At 45.3% G+C, this 21,838-nt stretch overlaps 1 protein-coding gene across 4 annotated transcripts in view; it reads right to left on the minus strand.

Annotated features, from left to right (window-relative positions):
• The window catches only part of TUBGCP3 (tubulin gamma complex component 3), a 152,348-nt gene extending 131,094 nt beyond the window's left edge, over positions 1-21,254 (minus strand). For all 4 annotated transcript variants that reach the window (XM_073350050.1, XM_073350029.1, XM_073350040.1 and 1 more), the window contains exons 1-3: positions 21,029-21,254; positions 10,556-10,663; positions 6,615-6,682 (exon numbers count right to left, since the gene is read on the minus strand). In XM_073350050.1, the coding sequence (XP_073206151.1) occupies positions 6,615-6,682; positions 10,556-10,663; positions 21,029-21,104 (252 nt within the window). In that variant the 5' untranslated portion in view covers positions 21,105-21,254. The remainder of the gene's footprint in view (positions 1-6,614; positions 6,683-10,555; positions 10,664-21,028) is intronic.
• Between the last annotated feature and the right edge of the window lie 584 nt (positions 21,255-21,838).

Genomic DNA, 21,838 nt, shown 5'->3' on the forward strand with positions numbered 1-21,838 from the left:
GAATCAGTTGCAGAGTTGAGGAGAATGAGATTCCACAGAATTTTCCAAAAAACTGATTTTTTTTCCCTTCTAAATTTCATTTGTCTAAATTCTGTACCAGTGCAACCTTACCAAATCAGGAAATTCAACTGTATGTATGAAATCTTTACAATTTAGGTTTTGCACTTAACTCTAGTAATTTGACTAAAACCGAAGTGTTACAATCATGAAAATTTTGACAGGTTTCAGAGTAACAGCCGTGTTAGTCTGTATTCGCAAAAAGAGCCACAAGTACTCCTTTTCTTTTTATCATGAAAATGGAGACTATTGTGTTCCATGCACTTCTACCTTTCCTTTTCCATATCTTCAATAGAGTCAATAGAAAGGCCCTTAACTTTAATTAAATTAAATAAGTCAGCAGTTTCCAACATCCGTCTCTGTGTAGAATACACAGAGATAGATGATCCAAGTGAGATCATATGTCCAATTGCTAGATTTCTATGGTCATTGACTCTTTGTCTTGCATCTTCTGAGACATTTTATAATGAAGAATCCCTAGATAATTTTGGTAAAGGTCACTTTCTAGAACAGTCTTCTTTAATTAGAGGCTGGCAGGCCAGATCTGGCCGCATGGGGCCTTCGCTTGGCCCGCTGGACATCAACTATGCCGCTGGGGGCTCCACTGCAAGGACGGTCCCACTACCCAGTTCCAGTTCACCCCAGGCTTCCAGCATCTCTGGCCCCTGTGCCACCCTGCCAGTCCAAGCTGCAGCATCCCCATGCTGGCCCACCCTCTAAGCGCCCCCACACTCCCCACCTGACCAGCACCTGCCAGCTCAAAGGATGCTCTAAAGCAGTGTAGGAAAAGGGGCCTCTTGGAGTGGAGCACAGGGGCCCGAGCCGCCAGGAGCAAACTGGAACTGGGTGTTAGAGAGCTTATTCCTTCACTCTCCCACTTCCCTGGTCCTTCTCGCATGAACAGAGAGCAACAATACCCAAAGTCCGAAGGTGCAAACAATTCGATGTTTATTGGGGTGAACTTCCAGCAAGCTTAAATACAAGTTCCTTTTTCCTTATTTTCGAATCCCAACTTGCTTCCTGTTTGCCCCTAATTTATATAGTAATACTCTTAGCTATACCTTAACCAATCATTCTACTGAAATTTAACTAACCAATCCTAACATATTGTAACATGATTAGCTAACCAATTATATCCCACCACCTTAATTAGTTTACACCCAGCAAAATTAATTATACAGCAGACAGGAACAATCACAGAACCAGACAGATTATACAGACAAACAATAGCAAAGTGGGAACTATAATGACAAAACAATACAGAAGTGAGGATTTCACATCCCAGCTATTGATAAGTGAGTTCTTGCCAGACAGGATGCTATCAAACTAAGTTTCCTTTTACATTTTCTAGGCACTTCCCTTTCTCTGGAGGTGATAGGAATACAATCCTGTCCTGATAGTGCCTGACAGCCCAATAGCACCTTATTTCAATGTGACTAGTTTGGAATGTGAGGATGTGACTGTTCGCTTCCTAGCTTATGGCTGCCTCTGCTGCTTAGCCAAAGGCCTTTGCCTAAGAACAGGGCCTCAAACTGTCACAGTAAGAGAAGGCCCTTACACCAGCAGACAGTGATTTTGATTCTCTCTTTTATACCTCTAGAACTAGCCAAGTGATAAGAATACCCCTAAATTCTTAAAGTACAGGCCTTTGCAGACAGGCCTGAATATCTATATCCTAACACTGGGTAGTGGGGTCACCCTCACAATAGAGCCCCCAGTGGGGACAGGATGGAACAGGTGACACCCAGAAGGACCTAGCGAAGTCAGTACAAACTAAAATTTCATACAAACAATGACTTGTTTATACTGCTCTATATACTACGCACTGAAATATAAGTACAATATTTATATTCCAGTGATTTATTTTATAATTATATGGTAAAAATGAGAAAAGCAAGCAATTTTTCAGTAATAGTATTTTTAGGTCAGATTTTGTTACCCTCTAGGTGCTTACAAATTGATTGTTTAATAATTTGTTCCAGCAACTTACAGGTACTGAATTTAGGCTAACTGGCCTATAAATTCCTTGGGTCCTCTTTGATCCCCTTTTTAAAAGATAAGTATTTATATATACAGCAGGGGTGGCCAAACTTACTGGCCCTCCGAGCCACATACAACAATTTTCAGAAGTTCAAGTGCCGAAGCACACCTGCCAAGAGCCAGGGCTCAGGGCTTCAGCCTCGCTCCTGCTGAAGCCCCAAACCCTGGCAGGTGTGCCCCGCAGGGCTGAACCCCCGAGACCCTCCTCCCCACTGGAGAGAAGCTCCTGCCCACCACCCCACTGCAAAGCAGAAGTCCTGAGCTTCCCCCCGACTCAGTCTGGTAGCGGAGAATGGGGAGTGTGGAGGGGGTTTGAGAGCCGCACTTGAATGGTAAAAGAGCCACATGTGGCTCGCAAGCTACAGTTTGGCCACCCCTGATATATACCCCTTTCCTGTATTATCATAGCACCTAGAAGCCCTAGTCAGGGACTTGGACCACTGTGCCAGGTGCTGTAAAAAAACAAAATGTATGTTAGAAGTCCTCATAGGTCAGATGACGACTCCTTTCTGCAATTAGTTCAGATATTCAGCAAACTGGGCAGGGCATCCAAATTCTACCTGCTGGAAACAACTGAACCAGCAAAGACCTCATTAACAAAGGGGAAGCAGGAGGAAGAAGAATTACATAAGGTTTTGATGTATGGGCTAACCATGATGTGATAAATCTTAATGTCAACTGATGAACAACAAATATAGCTTGTTGGATTAGATATATCCCACTAAATACATATGAACTGGCCTCGTGAGCCCAGGGAAGGGAGATGGAATTCACAAGTACTAAGCAGCTTTCACTTTAAAAGGTTACACACTGAAGGAATCTAGGAAAAGTAATTACTACACTTTTGAAATAGATAGTTTCCAAGACTGTTGCAAAAAAAGTTAATCATAAAACACATATCTACACCATCACCACCAACATATAAATGTGGAGGGAAAGGATTTCCATGGCTAATACTACACTTAACAGCACAAAAAAAATATTTCTATGGAATCAGTTGTGTACCTACTGTAAGCAGGGGAATGGTCTTGCTATTGTGGGGAACTTTCCTGGCTTCTGCACTAGCCCAGTGGAATCAGACAGCAAAAGGATCTGAGTCCCTTGCTCCAACTCCCTTTACCCAGACGCCTGCCTGACCTTGAGGACTTCCCTTTCCCGCTCCTGTGAGGGAGAGTCCTTGTAACCCTGATAATGTTGGATCCAGGATTCCTGAGAGGCTATGCCCCCAGTCTCATCATGGTCACTTAGGACAGGGGCTAAGATGTCCCCACCTCAGGGTACTCCCTCCACACCAGTCACTTCCCTGGCCCAGTGAGCACTACATTAAGTTCAAACCAAATACAATTTATCAAACAGCAAGAAACACTAAGAAAAATAAGGAAAAAAAAAATCAGAAAGATTAAAGGAAACAAGTAACCCCACCCTGTGGGCAGAGGGAAACCACAAACAGCGGTCTCTGGAACATAAGAAAAGTTCACAGTCTATTCCTCACATGTCCCAGGCCTCCTTCCCAGGCCCTGGCTGCACTGTAGTGATACCACGGGTCAGACATGCTCTGGTGGTGGCCACATGCCCTCACTCTCTCCCCAACGCCAGCCCTCCCTCCAATTAGGGTCACGACCCCACTCCAAGTCCAACCTGCAAGACTTTGTCTGGCCATGTGTCCCTGCGCTGGGCCCTCGCTCGCCCCAGCTGCTCACAGCACTCAACACCGGTGCTATTTACGGCACAGCACGCATACACTCCCCAGCTCTGGGCCCGCAGATTCCCACTGTAGCTCAGCCGTGGCTGCTCTGCGCTGCTCAGCCTCCAGCCCAGCTCTGCTTTCTGGGCTGCTTCTCTGGCCCCCTCTGCTCTGCCTCCAGCTCAGCTCAGTTTGCTGCTCTCCCCTTAGATCTATGCTACTCTGGCTCAGGCAGCTCCAGCTCACATGGAGGATGAGACCCCAGGCTCCTGACTCCCTCACTGGCCTACCTGCCCTGTCAATCAGGTTAACCTGGACTGTTGGCCTCTCCCCATGGGCCCTGGGGCCTGTCAGTCTCAGGATCTTGATCTCTCATTGGCCCTTCCCCTTTCTTTTGGAACTGGGAGATGGACAACCAAATAAATCCCACTAAGTTTCAGCAAGGGACCAACAGTCCCCTTACACTACTATTAGCATTCAGAAATCAGTGTGTGCACTTTTCAAAAACAGAAAAAATAAATCACTCTAGCGCTTAGACACTACAATGACAGGCATTTAAGAGAGACTGCTATAGGGAAACGGGGAGGAGCGGAAAAAGTTCTAAACAATGCCCTATGAAATAGTTATCGGCTTGTTCTGGTAGATGTCAACTAACAATACGGGGGGGGGGACGGGGGGACAGAAGGTTAAAGCCAGCTTAAAAGTTTAAGTAGGTTATAGTCACATTCTTGTAATTATGCTCACATCGTCTATTATTCTGCTTCAAGCAATGTATGTATTGCTTGTGTGTGTTATAATGGGTTAAATTTTGGTCATTCTCATATGCTGTGTGTCCATACTACTCTTGCCAAATGCTAGCTATGATAATACCACATTAGATCAATAGCAAAGCATGAGAGTGTGTGTGTATTTTACACATATAAAAGCTATCTTAAAAGAACAAGGTAGCAAGACTGCTGACAGTAGGACTGAGGACAGCTGCAAGTTAGTGCTGCTGAAATGGAAGAGCTGATGATGGACCCTACTGCAACCTGGTGATACTGTCCATCACTACAGAAGCTGGAAAAGATATCTTGTAGACATGTGGAATGCATGGGGAAGAGAAAAAGGAGTAAAGGTGAGCTGATAAACTTAGCAACAACATTGGTATTTTCAGGATTAGGGCCTTATTTTTCTAAAGCATATGCGTAACTTTAATGACTTCTTAAAATTGAGTACTGTTTGCAGGAGTGGGACCTAAATGCAACAGTCAGATTGACTGAATGGGTCTCATTTGCAATGAGACAGGTATTACCCACCAATGGCCCATAGAGTCTAGTATTTTTTCTGACAATGGCCAGTACCAGATGCTTCACAAAAAAGTGCAAAAAGTCCTGAAGTGAGCAGCTGCGGAATAACCTGCACACACGGAAAGTTTCTTCCTAACCCACTAAAGTCAGAGACTGACTTACACCCAGAAGCATGAGGGTTTATATTCCTTCCAAACTACTGTATGGAATTTTTGTTCTTTCTGAATGGAACACTGGATTTTCTCCACATAAGTGTCCCATTTTTACGTGATCTTACTAAGCTCTTTTTTCTCAATTATATTAGCCTATAGAATTCATTGTCACAATATAAAGTTCCTTAGTAGAACCTTTTTTTTATCCTACTTAACTCAAGTTACTTTTCCCCTTTAAGATAAGGGGGGTGGTCACTGAAACATGTTAACAATCCTCTATTACAGTGGTTTTCAACCTGTGGTCCTCAGACCTCTGGGGTCCCACAAATTATGTCTAAGGTATCTGCAAAAGTTGACGATGAAAACAAAAATTTCAGATCCCAGAACAGGCATTCCGTTTTTCTGATCAACCAAAAATATGTGAATACCCCCACCTACACGTCAAAACCCAGAAGTATTATTATCATAGTAGCCCACAGTTTAGCGCCCTTTCTCATGCTGCGTTAAATGCCATGCCAAGCATGTGCAACATTTATAGTTGAATTCTGTTAAGTCAGTTTTCAGTCTCAGACTTCTATGGTAGGGGTCGACAGACCACAGGTCAAATTTCCAAAGGGGTCTGCACCTCAATTCGAAATTTTTTAGGAATCCACAAATAAAAAAAGGTTGAAAAGCACTGATCAACTACACTGGAAATTTTAATCCTGCATATTAGTTTTTGACAACTAAAAATATCCCTATATTATTTCTCCCTATCACACTATACAAAACAGATGACTTAAGATACTGTCTTATTAGCTATCTCAGTTTCACTGAGATTTTCATCAAACATGACAGATGTGCAAGTTTGAGAATTCAGGACACATTTAAAGTATTGATTTCTTTCCATCTCGTCTAAAGTTCTAGCCTAAAGCTTTCCCTTCTTCTGATACATAGACTCTACAGATCACCTTCTATTGTCAGAAAAGACTAACATACACTGCTCTTTGGTAAGTGCTTGTGTGTTAGCAGAACTCTCAAAGTCAGCAAAACCCTTAACCTTCAACATGAAAACCTCAGATCACTTAAATACTCAAAATAAGAGGACTGCTTAACTTCTAATCAATACATCGATACACTTCAGGACACATTATCCTAAAAATAAGTGGCAGTGAGATAATCCTTCAATTTTACACATAAAAAAGTAAACACTTCTATTTTTGCAAAGCTACTTCCTTCCCATAAAATGTCCTTTATGCAGTAATACGCAAACCAAAAGACTGCTGATATTTTTCAATTTTATTTTAATCCGAGCTAGTTTCTTACATTTTGAACAATAGGAAATTTAACAGCAAGTCCAGAAGGAACACATTGTAAGACTGAAATTATTGGTAAAGCCACACATTACTATACCTGCGAATGGAGTTTTCTGTAAAGTTCTGAAAACAAAGCAGCATCCGCTTCCCTTCTTTGTCGCACAACTGTTAAGAGGAAAATGCTTCTTAGGGTATGAAACTAAAGAAGTCAATTATAGTAACAACATTATTTTGTATTGATACATTTGTGCAATTTGTGGGGTGGGAGGAAAGCAAGAGGATAAAGAGACAGTTCACTTCCCATACACATGCACTCCTTGGCCTCCAAGGGTACATCTACAGAATAATCAAACACCTGCAGCTGGCCCAGACTCCAGCCTGAGCCCGAACATCTACACACCAATTTTTAGCTCCACAGCCCAAGCCCAGATCAGCTGATCCTGGACAGCAGTGTCCATGCCGCTGGTCTTTTACTCCAGTGAAGACATATCCCCAGACTGCAGGCAAAGGTCCTAAGAGTTATTCTATTTTTTTCTGCAAAATGGCATCTAGCAAAGATCATCTATTCACTTCACAATCACTATACAGGTGTTAAATGACAATGACTTTAGGTCCATACCAGTTGGGCCATAAGTAAGCAAGCCACTGACAGAGATAAAGTTGTATTCCATTACAATTCTGAGGTGTTATAGCTCTTCCTGATTATCTAAAACATTCTACTAATAAATATAGGTAAGGACTCGCCTATACAGTAACTCCTCATGTAACATCCTGGTTATGTTATTGAAAAATGCAACTTTAAGCAAAACAATGTTAAGTGAATCCAATTTCCCCGTAAGAATTAATGGGAATATGGGGGGTTAGATTCCAGTGAAATGTTTTTCGCTAGACAAAAGACATTATATACATATACAATTTAAAATTTATACAAACAATTTAATACTGTATTCACAAATGATGATTGTGAAGCTTTGTTGAGGCAGGGGCATACCAGGGTCAGGGCACAGGGGCTTGCCCCACTCTACCGGGCATTCCAGCTGTGGAGAGGGGTCAGGATGCGGGGGCTTGTCCCATTCCGACCACCTGGCACTCTTTCTTGGGAACAGGGTGGGGGTTGCCTGCTCCCCGGCTGGAAAGCTGGGTGGGCAGAATGGGGGAAGCCCCTGTGCCTCCACCCCGCTCCCCAGCGGGAGCACTGGGCGGGCAGAACGGAGCAAGCCCCTTTGGCCCGACCCTGCTCCCTGGCTGGAATGCCCGGCAGGCAGAGCCGGGGGTGGGGACCAAACAACATTATAAGGGAACATTGCAGGATTTTAAAAGAGTATGTTCTCTAATGGGTCAGCAACCTAATAACGAAACAACATTAACCAGGACGACGTTAAGAGAGGAGTTACTGTACAGCGACACTCCAGAAAATATTAAGTCAAATCAACTAAATGTAAGAAGTAAACACACAAGTTAAAACCGCATGTGGATGTTTTTATTCAAGAGTAATGTGGTCTTAGCATGCACTGACTTTGCACCTTTAGTTGAGTCACCTTAACTTTCCTGAATGTTCCTATATAGACCTGGCCTCACATTTATTAAATTGTACTTATGCTCTCATGACTTATGTGTCTCCACTTCGAAGTGTCTTAATTTTTTTTTTATATCAATTGCCTAAGTATGAGATTCACAAAAGCCAGTAAGCTGAGTAGGGAGCTGCCTAAGCTAGCCAGTAGGAAGTGCTGGGGAGAAGGTGGTGGTTGTCCGTTTATACTCTATAGCCCACTGGTTAGCACACTCCGAGTTCAAATCCCCACTCTGCCTGATGTCCTTATGTGAAGCAGGGACTTGAACCCAGGTCTTTCATATCCCAGATGAATGCCCAAACCCCTGGTCCAGTGGGCATTCTGGGAGGAGAGTGAGTCAGTCACACTCAAAGCTTTTTTACTTTTTAAATAATCAATCATTGGAGCAGGGACTGGAATTTGGGTGTCCAGCATGAGTTCACTGATCACTGGGTTACAGTCACTCATTCGGTCTCTGGTCCAATAAATATTTAAATATTTTATACAAAGTGGAACAGCTTCATATGGAGGGTTGGACAGACCCACCCCCCGCGCAGAATATCCAATACCCCAATAGTTAGGGTGCTTATCTGGGATGAAGGAGACATGGGTTCAAGTCTACACCTGGCAGAGAGGTATTTGGAACCACCATCTCTACATCCTGGGTAAGTGTTCTCACCTCTGGGCTATTGGGTATAAAGGGGGTGGTGTGGGAGAGAGAACTACATCACCACCAGTTCTGTGCTGTGTGTGGAGGCTGATCCAGTTGGCAGCCTCTGAGCATCCTATTGGATCAGGCCCTGGAGGCAGGATGATGTGGGAAGGCCTAGTTTGAGGAAGCGACCAGGATTTAGGCACAAGTTAGACACTGAGCAGTTCAGTACTGTCAGAACTTAGACAACTTTGTGCAAGCCCACCAACAGAAATTTAGATGAGTAATGGGATTTTCATAGAATATAGAATATCAGGGCTGGAATGGACCTCAGGAGGTCATCTAGTCCAACCCACTGCTCAAAGCAGGACCAATCCCCAACTAAATCATCCCAGCCAGAGCTCTGTCAAGCCTGACCTTAAAAACCTCTAAGGAAGGAGATTCTACCACCTCCCTAGGTAACGCATTCCAGTGTCTATGATTCTATGAAAAGCAAAATCATCATTCCCATTCTACATATGAGAAAAGTAAGGCACAGAGAAGTAAAGTGATTTGCCCAACATCACACAGAAAGTGAAGAGCATAGGTGGAAATAGTTTAGCATAGTACTTCAATACATCAGAAGAACGTACCTTAGTCTCAGTCATCTAACTAGTTAAACAGGAAAGCTTTCTCCAGGAAATTGGAGTTTTGTCTTAAGCTTTAAAGTGGTCATTTGAAAGAGCAAGAGCACATTACAGTAAAAATAGTCAGACTCCAAATCAAGCAATAATCTACAGAAACCTTTACAGAATAATAAAAATAAAAATGTGTCAAACACTCTACATGCCAGTATTAAAAGCTACCGATAAAGACATTTTTGCAACTAAAGTCACTTCCTGCACCACAATTCTTAAGTGAGAGTTAATAAGAAGGATATAACCCACTACTTCTTTTCATGAGGGCTCACTCAACCCACAAAATCAGGGGAGGGGGACAAGGTGGGGAGAAATGGAAAGAGTAAGTTTATAAACTCTTGGTGTCAAATCTACTGCATAATCAGGTGTGTATGCTGCATTATGTAACGATGACCAAACTACATAGAAAACCTTCAGTGCTGAAGATCCATACTGAAGAATATTTGTGCTTTGAAAATTTGAGTTGGAGAATTCTGAAATTCTTCTTTGGAGAAGGCAATATGAACTCTAACCAAGATATTCTTTAAGAGGAGTTCTAACCGACGATGTATGTTAATCCTGATCCAATATAATAGGTTTACGCTTAATAGCTCTGAATATCTACCAACTGGGAGGTTTACATGTAATTAAAATATTCCCTCACACAGCTTGCTCACACATTTTACTATGAACTCAAGAATCTGTAGAGAGCAAGTACGCTTTTTTTTTTTTTTTTTTTGCAGAGGGATGTACTGCATCCCTACTGCTTTCATACTACATTTGGTGCTCTTGTATCAAAGCACAGAAAGTGCAATAGAACAGAGTATATCTAATTTTGTAGTTAAAAAAAGTGTATTTTGTATCTGAGGGGTGTGTGTTTTTGTAGTTAAAAAAAGTGTATTTTGTATCTGAGGGGTGTGTGTGTGTGTGTGTGTGTGTAAGTAAGTAAAACTCACTTTGGCATTTCCTGACTTTAAAAATTGCATGTTAAGAGTCAAATTTAAGGTTTATGGTGAACAAGTTTCACCCTTATTACTTATAGAACTAGTTTCTGGTATTTGGAGTGGTATTTTAAAACACACTTAGAATATTGTTACAATTTTCACCCTCAACAAAACAATGATTCATTTTAAAATTATTCAGATCTAAATTACTGAAGATGAAAGGAAGCCAGACATACGTTCTTTCTTGATTTTCTCCGCAACAAGAAATTCATCTCTTTCAACAGTAGGAGCAAAGTTGCTTCCAATAACTCTCACTGCATATTGAAACTGCTGGGCTACATCAGCTGAAAGAGGGAGGGGGAAAAAAATTAGTTAAGCCAACTTTTAAAATGAAGAAAAAATAAATAAGAGCTGCCATGTTACTAAGTGATTAAGTCAAATAAAAATGCAAAAAATGTAGACGTTTCAGATGAGAGATCAAATATGATAGTGACTAGATCAAATCTTTCCCCTAATACTACCTTGCACTGATATTTTGTCCTGTAAGCTCTTATGCAGAAACAGTCAGGCACTTTAAGAGCACAAATCCAATCATGGAAGTAAACTACAACTTAAAAGTGCTGGCACCTCCTTCTGTCAGCATATTTCTTAGCATCTTGCTTCATGCGGCAAACATCAGTACTACCTACAAACATGAACAGTTCAGTCAATAACATGTCTTTAGTATGGGTCAATATTCACACAAACACAAAAACGAGGGGGCATAATCTCCTTTCTCCTCCCCAGTCTAAGCATTCTTCAAGTCTGAATTCCAGGCTCCCCAAGAGCAGATTTGAATCAAACTGGAGATTTACTGAAGTCAAACTACAGAATTCCATGGTAATAACATAACATACTGATTAGTAAAACTGCAAGAGATCTGCTTTAACTCTCACACCATGTTTATTCATTAGTTTTGACAAATCAATTAAACCTACTTAATTTTGGTAGGGTGAAAAAGTATCTTTCAGTTTCTTAAACTGTTATGTGCAAGGACCAAGTACTTTACCCCAGTAACTTTCTACCAAAAAAATTAAAAGTACGCCTCCAGTTCAATTTAAAACCTACAAAATCCAACTAGTCAGCAATCAATTTCATTATGATCACAATAAACTTATCATATGCTTATTTTAGGAATAAATTTAATAGTGGAGGCACTTAAGTATAGCAGCATGCTAATCAAATGGCAGATAAGGGCAAGGCGTAGAAAAGCCACTAAACAAAGACTGAGCTCATCTCAAATTGGCAATGGAAGACAATGAACCAGAGCAATTAACGATCAGCATCTCTGAATGCTAGATGTTGATCAAGGTTAAACAAACACTAACAAAGGAAGAAGCAGCTTAATCCTCAATTTTTCCACCCACAAGAAGCAACCCAGAAGCGGGTACCATCTGAGTTGCAGAAAGGAAAAACCCAGCAAAATTCCACAGGCACTAGGATTCAGCTTAAGGGAGGAAGACTACATTCTCCCCTCCTTCTGCCCTAGCACTACCTCTCAAATACCACTTATCCAACCCCAACCACTCTCCAAGGATCTTTGCAGCAAGCTCAAATGAGAGGGCTATAGAATTTGAGCAAGTCCTGAAATGCAATAGCTGGTGGATTTGAGGTCCCAGGTGGAAAAGTCTGACAAACTGTATTATAGAACACTGCCATCATATTATTTGAACTTTTGTGTAAGTATTCAGATATTACTAGTTGTTATGACAGGTTTGGCTCTGTATATGTGCAGAGTTACATAAAGGTCTTCACTTTATGCTTTTGCAAATATATTTGTAAGTCACAGAAGTTGAGCTACAGCCATATCTTAAAACAAAAAAAAATTGTTTCAAAAGCTTTTGAGGGTGTTAAAGTACTAGGTAAATCATCGCATTTTCATAAATTCAAGCACTTAAGAGCAGGTACATCAAAAATCTTCCACTGGCCATGCACACCACATTTTTACTATTATAAATAAATGCATGTTTTAATTACAATACCTTAACTCTGAAATGGTAAGTGAATGGAAAGTAAATGAATGGTAAGTGTACTACTTTGTTATCTAGAGATACTTTTAAGAGAGATATGAGAGAGCAGTCAGTCAATATCTCAAAGCTTGCCTCTCTTACCAGCAGAAGTTGGTCCAATAAAAGTTGGTCCACCCACCTTCTCTCTCTAATACCCTGGGACTGACACAGCTATACCACCACTACACATCCCCCTCATTACCGGCAGTAGAACTTTTGTTACAGCACCTATTTGAGAGGGAGTTGCATATAATCACTGTCCTAATAGACTGTATAATATGGTATGGCACCACTATGGTATGTGGACAGGCATTTGAAGCTGATCAATGCAATTTCTATTTTTCAAATCTATTGCATTTATATTTTGAGTTTACCAGTAAAAATAACATTTAGTTTGGTCACAGTTAATGGTGTATGTGTGTTACTATTACAAACACATTCCTTTGTAGCAAGTAAAACCATATTGCTTTCTGTGTGTCTAAGAAATTGCTGTTATTTCAGAATTAAACATTTTGCTGTCTGTGCCCTTGAAAACTGCCTCTGCATCAGCCAATGTATAGTCTACCTATGTTTCCAGTTCTGTGGTGCAATATGACTTTGCTGTGCAGATTATGGGACAAAAGACATGGAAGCAAAAGTTTCTGAACAGTTATTTTGAAATCTTATCCGTATTCAATCTAACAACAAAATTTAAAAACAAATCCTCACCAGTGAGAGACTTAACCCTAAAGAGGATATTTTGGGTTATCCTGACTTGGAGAGACCATCTGTTTCCAAAATGATAATTCAGTCTCCTTATCCATTTAGTCCTTGCTCTCTGCTAAGACTGAATCAATGAACTTTTGGCCCCTCCTTTAATAATTCAAGACTAATCTTCAAAATTTGAGACTTTTCTTAAGATTTATATTGGACCTGCAGTTATACAATCGCTTTGAACCAAAATGGTTTACCTATCCAACCAAGATTTCAAAGTCCTTGATTTGCAAGAGACTCACTTTCTGTGGGAGCGCTTTTGGTGTCACACTCCTGACTTCACGTACAGAACAAGTAAGATGGCATACAGAAGTCATAAGAATTAAAGATATATTTTGCAGTAAGATGTCCAATAGCAACACACACAGGAAGTTTATTACATAAGCAGATGTCCCCCATGAGACATTAGATGAACTTAAAAATAGATGTGTACACACGATACACACATTGCATAAACATGTAAACAAGTGCAACTGCTATGCAACACTGCCATCTTGATCTGCCTAATAGATGAGAAGGATGAAATTGTTTATGGAAGATGTGATTTAATTTTCAGTGTTCTGATGTGAGCTCTTTATCCAGAGGAAACAGAAGACTCCAAATTCTAAAAATTATGAATAGAAACACAGCAGAATAATGCTATTAATTATAAGCGACTATATTTACCAAATACATAAAAAACAGTGTGAAAAGCTTGCTACATTCAGAGGAGGGGAAACAAACAAACAAAAATCAATAATTCAAGATCTATAAAATCTTAATTTGAGTTGCCTAAAGTAGATTCTTATGTTCCATCTGCAAATGCAAATTTCTGATGCTTAGTAGACAATGTCCTTTATGCATGCATCTATTCCTCCCCTCCCCCTCCACACTGTGATCTATCAGAACTGTATGATGCAGTTTTCATGTTCCATTTCAAAGCCTAAAAGGAGCTTTAAACAAAGCACATGTGAAAAGTGTAGAAAAACTAAAGAGGAAAGGAGGGAGAATCCTTAGTGGGCAAAAACAAGGAAAAATAGTAAGAAATGGTGTAATTTAAAAGGGAGGAAAATCAGAGACAAATACAAGAATTTAATTATACTGGCTAGATAATTTTTATTTCCAGATAAGCCTGATAAACTGGAGGACAGCCTTCCGGAACATTCCTTTTATTAATAAGCAACTGATCTGCTTCGGTGCACTTCCCAAAGTTAGTAATATCAGACAACTCTCACACCTTTCAAAAGACTATAGCTATTGGAAGAGAAAGTCTTGCTTCTTATGCTGATCGATACGAGCAGTTCCAGATCGCCAGAGAAGCGGGGCAAGCCGGAACAAAACGGGTGGAGGGAGGAGAGAGAAACAACCCTGGTTGCAGTTGGAGCGGATACCAGAAGGGACACCCTCAGACCACACCCTACTACCGGGGGCAGCCCAAGACCCCAACTACACACCAAGGAATACTCCAGACACCTTATCATCCTGCCACACCATTCTCCAGCAACCCACCTCGCCCTAGTGACCCGTCAGCTGGACGATGTTTTAAATGTAACGAGCCGCGGCATGTGACGGCCAACTGCCCCAAGAACCCCAACAGACTACAGTTCATTGCACCGGAATCACACCAGAGGTCCTCAGGCCCAGATACATCCCAGATACCCTCGGAGTGGAGGGAAACTGCGAGTTTGGGCGGGAAGAAGGTCACCGCGAGGAGGGACACCGGAGCACAAGTGTCGGCTATCCATGCTTCCTTAGTGGACCCCAATTTAATTGACCCAGAGATCCAAGTGACAATTCAACCCTTCAAGTCCAACTCTTTCAATTTGCCTACAGACAAGCTGCCTGTCCAGTACAAGGGTTGGTCAGGAACGTGGACTTTTGCAGTCTATGATGATTATCCCATCCCCATGCTGTTGGAGGAAGACTTGGCCAATCATATGAAGCTAGCCAAGAGGGCAGGAATGGTCACCCGCAGCCAGGCTAAGCAAGCCATCCCACCTAGCTCTGTTCTGGAAACTTCTACCAGGACCCGGTCAGAGGTGATGGACCTGGACCCCATGCCAACGTCTGCATCAGCAGTAGTGGATCCAGTCCCAGAGACCCAGACAGAGCCACTCCCAGAACTGGAACTGGCGGAACAACCAGCACCAGACCCATTGCCAGTACTGAATCCAGTATTTGCAACCCCAACACCAGAGGGCCCCACTGAACCTGAACCGGCAGCAGCCGATAACCCGACACAAGAGGCTCAACTGGAGCCTGAACCCCAACATAGTGCACCAGCGGAGAGCGGTTCACAGTCAACGGAAACAGCCCCATCCCCTACATCGCTTCCAGAGGACCAAACCTAGGTCCACAATCCAATGAGGAACTGATGTCTCCAGCATCAAGGGAACAGTTCCAGTCCGAACAGGAAGCAGATGAAAGCCTCCAGAGAGCTTGGACGGCGACCCAGAGCAACCCACCGCCTCTCAGCTCTTCTAATCGATCCAGGTTTGTTGTAGAAAGAGGACTTTTATACAAGGAAATTTTCTGGTGGACACCAGGAAGACTGGAATCCTCAGGGACAGTTGGTAGTTCCAACTAAGTACCGGGTCAAGCTCTTGAGCTTAGCCCACGATCATCCTAGTGGCCATGCTGGGGTGAACAGGACCAAAGACCGGTTGGGGAGGTCACTCCGCTGGGAGAGAATGGGCAAGGATGTTTCTACCCATGTCCGGTCTTGTAAGGTATGCCAAAGAGCTAGAAAACCCCAAGACCAGGTCAAAGCCCCTCTCCAGCCACTCCCCATCGTTGAGGTTCCATTTCAGCGAGTAGCTGTAGATATTCTGGGTCCTTTTCCAAAAAAGACACCCAGAGGAAAGCAGTACATACTGACTTTCATGGATTTTGCCACCCGATAGCCAGAAACAGTAGCTCTAAGCAACACCAGGGCTAAAAGTGCATGCCAGGCACTAACAGACATTTTTGCCAGGGTAGGTTGGCCCTCTGACATCCTCACAGATGCAGGAACTAATTTCCTGGCAGGAACTATGGAAAGCCTTTGGGAAGCTCACGGGGTGAATCACTTGGTTGCCACCCCTTACCATCATCAAACAAATGGCCTGGTGGAGAAATTTAATGGAACTTTAGGGGCCATGATACATAAATTCGTAAATGAGCACTCCAATGATTGGGACCTAGCGTTGCAGCAGTTGCTCTTTGCCTACAGCGCTGTACCACATCCCAATTTAGGGTTTTCACCATTAGAACTTGCATATGGCCACGAGGTTAAGGGGCCGTTACAGTTGGTGAAGCAGCAATGGGAGAGGTTTACACCTTCTCCCGGAACTAACATTCTGGACTTTGTACCCAACCTACAAAACACCCTCCGAACCTCTAAAGCCCTTTTATTCCAGAGAATTAAAGGTTTGTCAGTTTACAGCCCAAGGAGGAGATGACGCTGAGTGGCCTGAAGGTGTCTACTATGAAGGGAAAAGCGCTGGTGGCGTGGAAGAGGTGAACCTCTCCATGACCCTTGGGCGTATGCAGCGACAGCAGATCAAGGAGCTGCGCATTAGCTACGTGCCAACATTCTCAGCCACCCCAGGACTGACTGAAAGGGCATACCACTCCATTGACACAGGTAATGCTCACCCAATTAAAGTCCAACCTTACTGGGTGTCTCCTCAACCTAAAACAGCTATAGAACGGGAGATCCAGGATATGCTACAGATGGGGGTAATCCGCCCCTCTGGCAGTGCACGGGTATCTCCAGTGGTTCTAGTTCCCAAACCAGATGGGGAGATACAGCATTTAGCTTATGGTAGTCCACGCAAAAACGTAACTCGCCCAGACAACTATCCAATGCCACGCACAGATGAACTATTGGAGAAACTGGGACGGGCCCAGTTCATATCTACCTTGGACTTAACCAAGGGGTACTGGCAGGTACTGCTACATGAATCCACCAAGAAGAAAGGTCAGCCTTCACCACACATCTCGGGCTGTATGAATTTAACGTACTCCCTTTCAGGCTGCGGAATGCACCCGCCACCATCCAAAGACTTATAGATGGATTGGGAGAAGTCGCCTACCTTGACGATGTGGCCATATTTTCGGATTCCTGGGCAGAACACCTGGAACATCTACAAAAAGTCTTCGAGAGCATAAGGGAGGCAGGACTAACTGTTAAGGCTAAGAAGTGTCAAATAGGCCTAACAGAGTGACTTACCTTGGACACCAGGTGAGTCAAGGAACTATCAACCCCCGACAGACCCCAATGTGGACGCTATCCAAAAGTGGCCTGTCCCAAAGTCAAAGCAACAGGTCCAATCCTTCTTAGGCCTGGCCAGATATTATAGGAGATTTGTACCACAATACAGCCAAATAGCTGCCCCACTGACAGACCTAACCAAAAAGAAACAGCCAAATGCCATTCAGTGGACTGAAGAGTGTCAGAAGGCCTTTAACCAGCTTAAAGCGACACTCATGTCTGACCCTGTACTAAGGGCCCCAGACTTTGACAAACCGTTCCTAGTAACCACAGATGCGTCCGAATGTGGTGTGGGAGCAGTTTTAATGCAGGAAGGACTGGATCAAGAATTCCATCCTGTAGTGTTTCTCAGCAAGAAGCTGTCTGAGAGGGAAAGCAACTGGTCAGTCAGTGAAAAAGAATGTTACGCCATCGTCTACGCTCTGGAAAAGCTACGCCCATATGTTTGGGGACGGCGTTTCCACTTGCAAACCAACCATGCTGCACTACAGTGGCTTCATACCGCCACGGGAAATAACAAAAAACTTATTCAGTGGAGTTTCGCTCTCCAAGATTTTGATTTAGACATCCAACACATGCAGGAGCTTCTAACAAAGTGGCTGATGCGCTTTCCCGTGAAAGTTTCCCAGAATCAACTGGTTAAAATCGTCCTTGAGATGTGGAAAATATTGTTAGTCTTTATATACACCCTGAGTGTCACAGTTATACCAACCTAACCCTCCTGGTGTAGAAAGCACTATATCAACAGAAGAGCTTCTCCCACCGACATAATCCACCTGTGCGAGAGGCGGTGGCTAACTACACCGACAGGAAAAGCTTTCCTGTCAGCACAGTAGCATCTTCACTGAAGCACTATACCAGCACAGCTGCACCACTGCAGGGTTTTAGGTGTAGACATGCCCTAAGCAGCTGCAGACAAGGCAGGGACTCAGCCTCTAGCAGCAACTAAGTACTTAGTACTACTGATTAAAGCCTGGGGGCAGCCACACAAATCTGTGTAAGTGAGATTGGGTCGCATGTGGCCCAACTAGCACACAGCTGTGGCCCAGCTCAGTTGTGCGCTGAAGGCCAGCCCATGTGGCTGGGTCCAGGTTCCCAGCTGCCCAGCACAGTAGGATCCGAGCTGCCCCACCATCCAGCGCAGCAGGGTTGGGGTCCGGTCGGGGCTGCCGGCCAGCCCCACATGGCAGGGGGTCCGGGGCGGGGCCTGGGCTGCCGCTGCCCGGCCACTCAGCTCCTGCGGCCCAGGTAACACACTGTGGGTCGCATAAGTAAGTTGAGAACCACAGGTCTAAGCCAGAGGTGGGCAAACTATGGCCCACGGGACCATCCTGCCCAGTCCCTGAGCTCCCGGCCAGGAAGGCTCACCCCCATCCCCACCCTGGCCGTCTTCCCTCCCCCGCAGCAAAGCCGCCACACGGGCAGTGAGGCTTGCACCCTCCCACCTCCCAGGCTTTCAAATAAGCCTGTCCTGCCGCTCTGAGTGGCATGGTAAGGGTAAGGGGGGGGGGAGTTAGATAAGGGACAGGGGTCCCGGGGGGGGGGGAGGGGTTGGATAGGGTCCTGGGGGGGTGGTGTGGTTAGGGGCAGGGGATCCCAGGAGGGAGTAGTCAGGGAACAAGGAGCAAGGGGGGTTGGATGGGTCGGGAGTTCTGAGGGGAGCATTCAGGGGGTGTGAAGTGGGAGGGGGCAGATAGGGGGCGGGAGCCAGGCTGTTTGCGGAGGCACAGCCTTCCCTACCCAGCCCTCCATACCGTTTCGCAACCCTGATGTGGCCCTTGGGCCAAGAAGTTTGCCCACCCCTGGTCTAAGCCCTTATAAAACCTCATTCAGCTGATGGAAGAATTGCTTGACAGGATAGGAGCAAAGAAGAGCGTATGTGATGGGGAAGGTAGGAAAATGAGGACAGGGAATTGATGGAGAGGGTTGGAAGTGCTCTCCTTATATATTTCTAGGAACCAAAAGAGAGAGAAAAGAGGTATGTCCTTCCCCATAGAAGAAGAGAGTAATGAGCCACCCCATGCCCCATCTTCCAGGGGGGAGCATCTCTCTCCAGAAAGCAGCTTTTTCTTTTAAGGCCACGTCTATACTAGAGAGCTTACAGCAGCACAGCCCTATCGATGCAGTTGCACCACGGTAAGGTCTCTCATGTAGTCACTCTATGCTGATGGGAGAGAGCTCTCCCATCGACATAATTAAACAACCCGCAACGAGCAGCGGTAGCTACGTCAGCGGGAGATGCTGTCCACACTGGCAGTGTCTTTTTTTCTTCCCATACCCCTGAGCGACATAAACTATACCAACAAAAGAGGTAGTGTAGACATAGCCTAAGAATCAGCAAGAGACAGGGGACTTCAAAATTTTACACCTACAGGCCAAGGCTCTGTATGCTGCCAGGAAGCACCTAGCCCCAGGGAGCACAGCCTTTCAGCTGGGTGTCTAGCCAGCAGGCAGCTAGCCCATCGCTCCAGCCCAGAGCTGGCTGTTGCCAGACCCAGCACAGGCCATCGGCAGGGCAGAGCTAAGCTACAGGAGCGGGCTAACACAGCAGGGTGAACATTCTCACAGAAGAGGTAAGTGGGACACACCTTCAAGGCAACCCCCAGGGCAAAAACCAAGCACACAGCAGTTGACAGCGTTTTATGGCTGTCCTCAGGCTCTGAGCAGCAGAATTAAACTAAGCCCTGGTCTACACTACACGTCACTATAAGTACATCACTCAGCAACATGGAAAATACACCCCTGTGCAATGCAGTTATACTGATCTAACCCTGAGCGTAGACACTGCTATGTTGACAGGAGGCCTTCTCCCATTGACATAACTACAGCCTCTCAAGTTGGTCTACACTATTGCTTAAATCGATGTAACTTACATCACTCAGAGGTATGAAAGACATCCTTCCTAAGCGATGTAAGTTACATCGACCTAGTGCCGGTGTGTTCAGCATTTATGTCGGCAGAAGACGCTCCCCCGCCAACACAGCTTCCGCTTCTTGCGGTGGTGGTGGCGTAAGAAGCTTGCCGACGACGGGAGCTCTCAGGAGTAGTGTAGGCTTGCTCTCAGGGAGGTGGAGCACTTACACCGACTGAGGAGAGTCTTCACTGAGCGCTAAAGCAGCACTGCTCCAGTGCTGTAAGTGTAGACAAGTCTTAAGTATTTTGCTGCTGTTGCTAAAGGCTGAATCCCTGCCTTGGCTGCAGCTGCTTGGAGGGAGAGCAGGAGACTGAGACACTCCCGGGTTTCCCCTTTTCCCCAACTACCACAGCAGCAGGCAAATGGAAGTTTCGCTCTCTCCCCTGGGGAAAGTGGGGTCTCTCTCCTCCCACTTCTGGCGCCTCGAAACACACAGGGCGAGCACGTCCCACCCTCTCCATCTATTTTCCCTGGTCTCCTTCTCCTCCCCTTCCCCAGGGCCATGGCACGGAGCAGGCTCTCAGCCGCCGCCCCACCCCTCTCCCTTGGGGCAGGGTCTCCATCAGCCGGCCCACGCCTGCCTGCCGCTCAGGGCGGGCACGGCCCCGCTACTCCAGTGAGGAGCAAGCTGACAGCAGCAGCCGCCCCACCCAGAGCAGGGGGCCTGGGTTTCAGCCGCGGGACGCCGCGCGAGGCGGCTCCCCGTTGGGCTCGCGCTGTCCCGCGAGCTCCCGGGCGGGGGGAGAGGGGGGGCTGTTACCTTCGCTCTTGCCCAGGATGCGGCAGCACAGGTTCTGTAGCAGAACGTTGGGGGATTTCTGATCCGGACACGCCATCCTCACCCCGGGGCGTGGGGAGGGGGCGGGGAACCTCCCTCTGCAACAGCCCCCGCGCGCGCGCCCTGCGCCTCACAGCCTAACGGCCGCCGCCTCTCATTACCTAGGGCGCCATTTTAACAGAACCCGCGGAAAGCAGCAAGCGCCCACAATGCCCTTGTGCGCTGGGCGACCCGGAGCGCGCAGCGCCGAACACCGCCCGCTCTCCTCACACAGCCCCGGCGGAGAGGTTCCGGGGCACAAAGTGACCGCCGGTCCTCTCAGCCAGATACTGACCCCAGACCCACACGTAGAGCCCGTTACCATCGCAGGGGGCGGCTAGGATTAGCACAAAAATCAGGACAGGAATATGCAGATCTCCCCGCCCCCGTCCCCTCGGTGCTGACGACAGGTTTTTTGTTTGTTTGTTTGGTTTTTTTTGGGGGGGGGTCTACAAGGCCCCTGCCAGACCCAAGACTCTCCTGCTCCTGCCATGGTGACACCCCAGCAGTGTTTCAGGCTGTCACCCGACCTGCTCTATGTCGTCACCAGCCTCACGACCACCCAACGATGTCACCGAGTTATGTCATGCTGCAAATGAGGGCTGGCCAAAATACGGCCCCTCCAGCCACCAGGAGATTGCAAAATGCCAAGACTTCTGTTTCCATCCTGAAATGGGATGAAAAATCAAAAGCTCCGCTGCCCTCTCCAAATGCCCTGTTCCCCAATAGCTCCCTGCAGCTTAGCAGTGTGAT

Source organism: Lepidochelys kempii, chromosome 1 (assembly GCF_965140265.1).
Source record: "Lepidochelys kempii isolate rLepKem1 chromosome 1, rLepKem1.hap2, whole genome shotgun sequence".
Classification (NCBI taxonomy): domain Eukaryota; kingdom Metazoa; phylum Chordata; order Testudines; family Cheloniidae; genus Lepidochelys; species Lepidochelys kempii.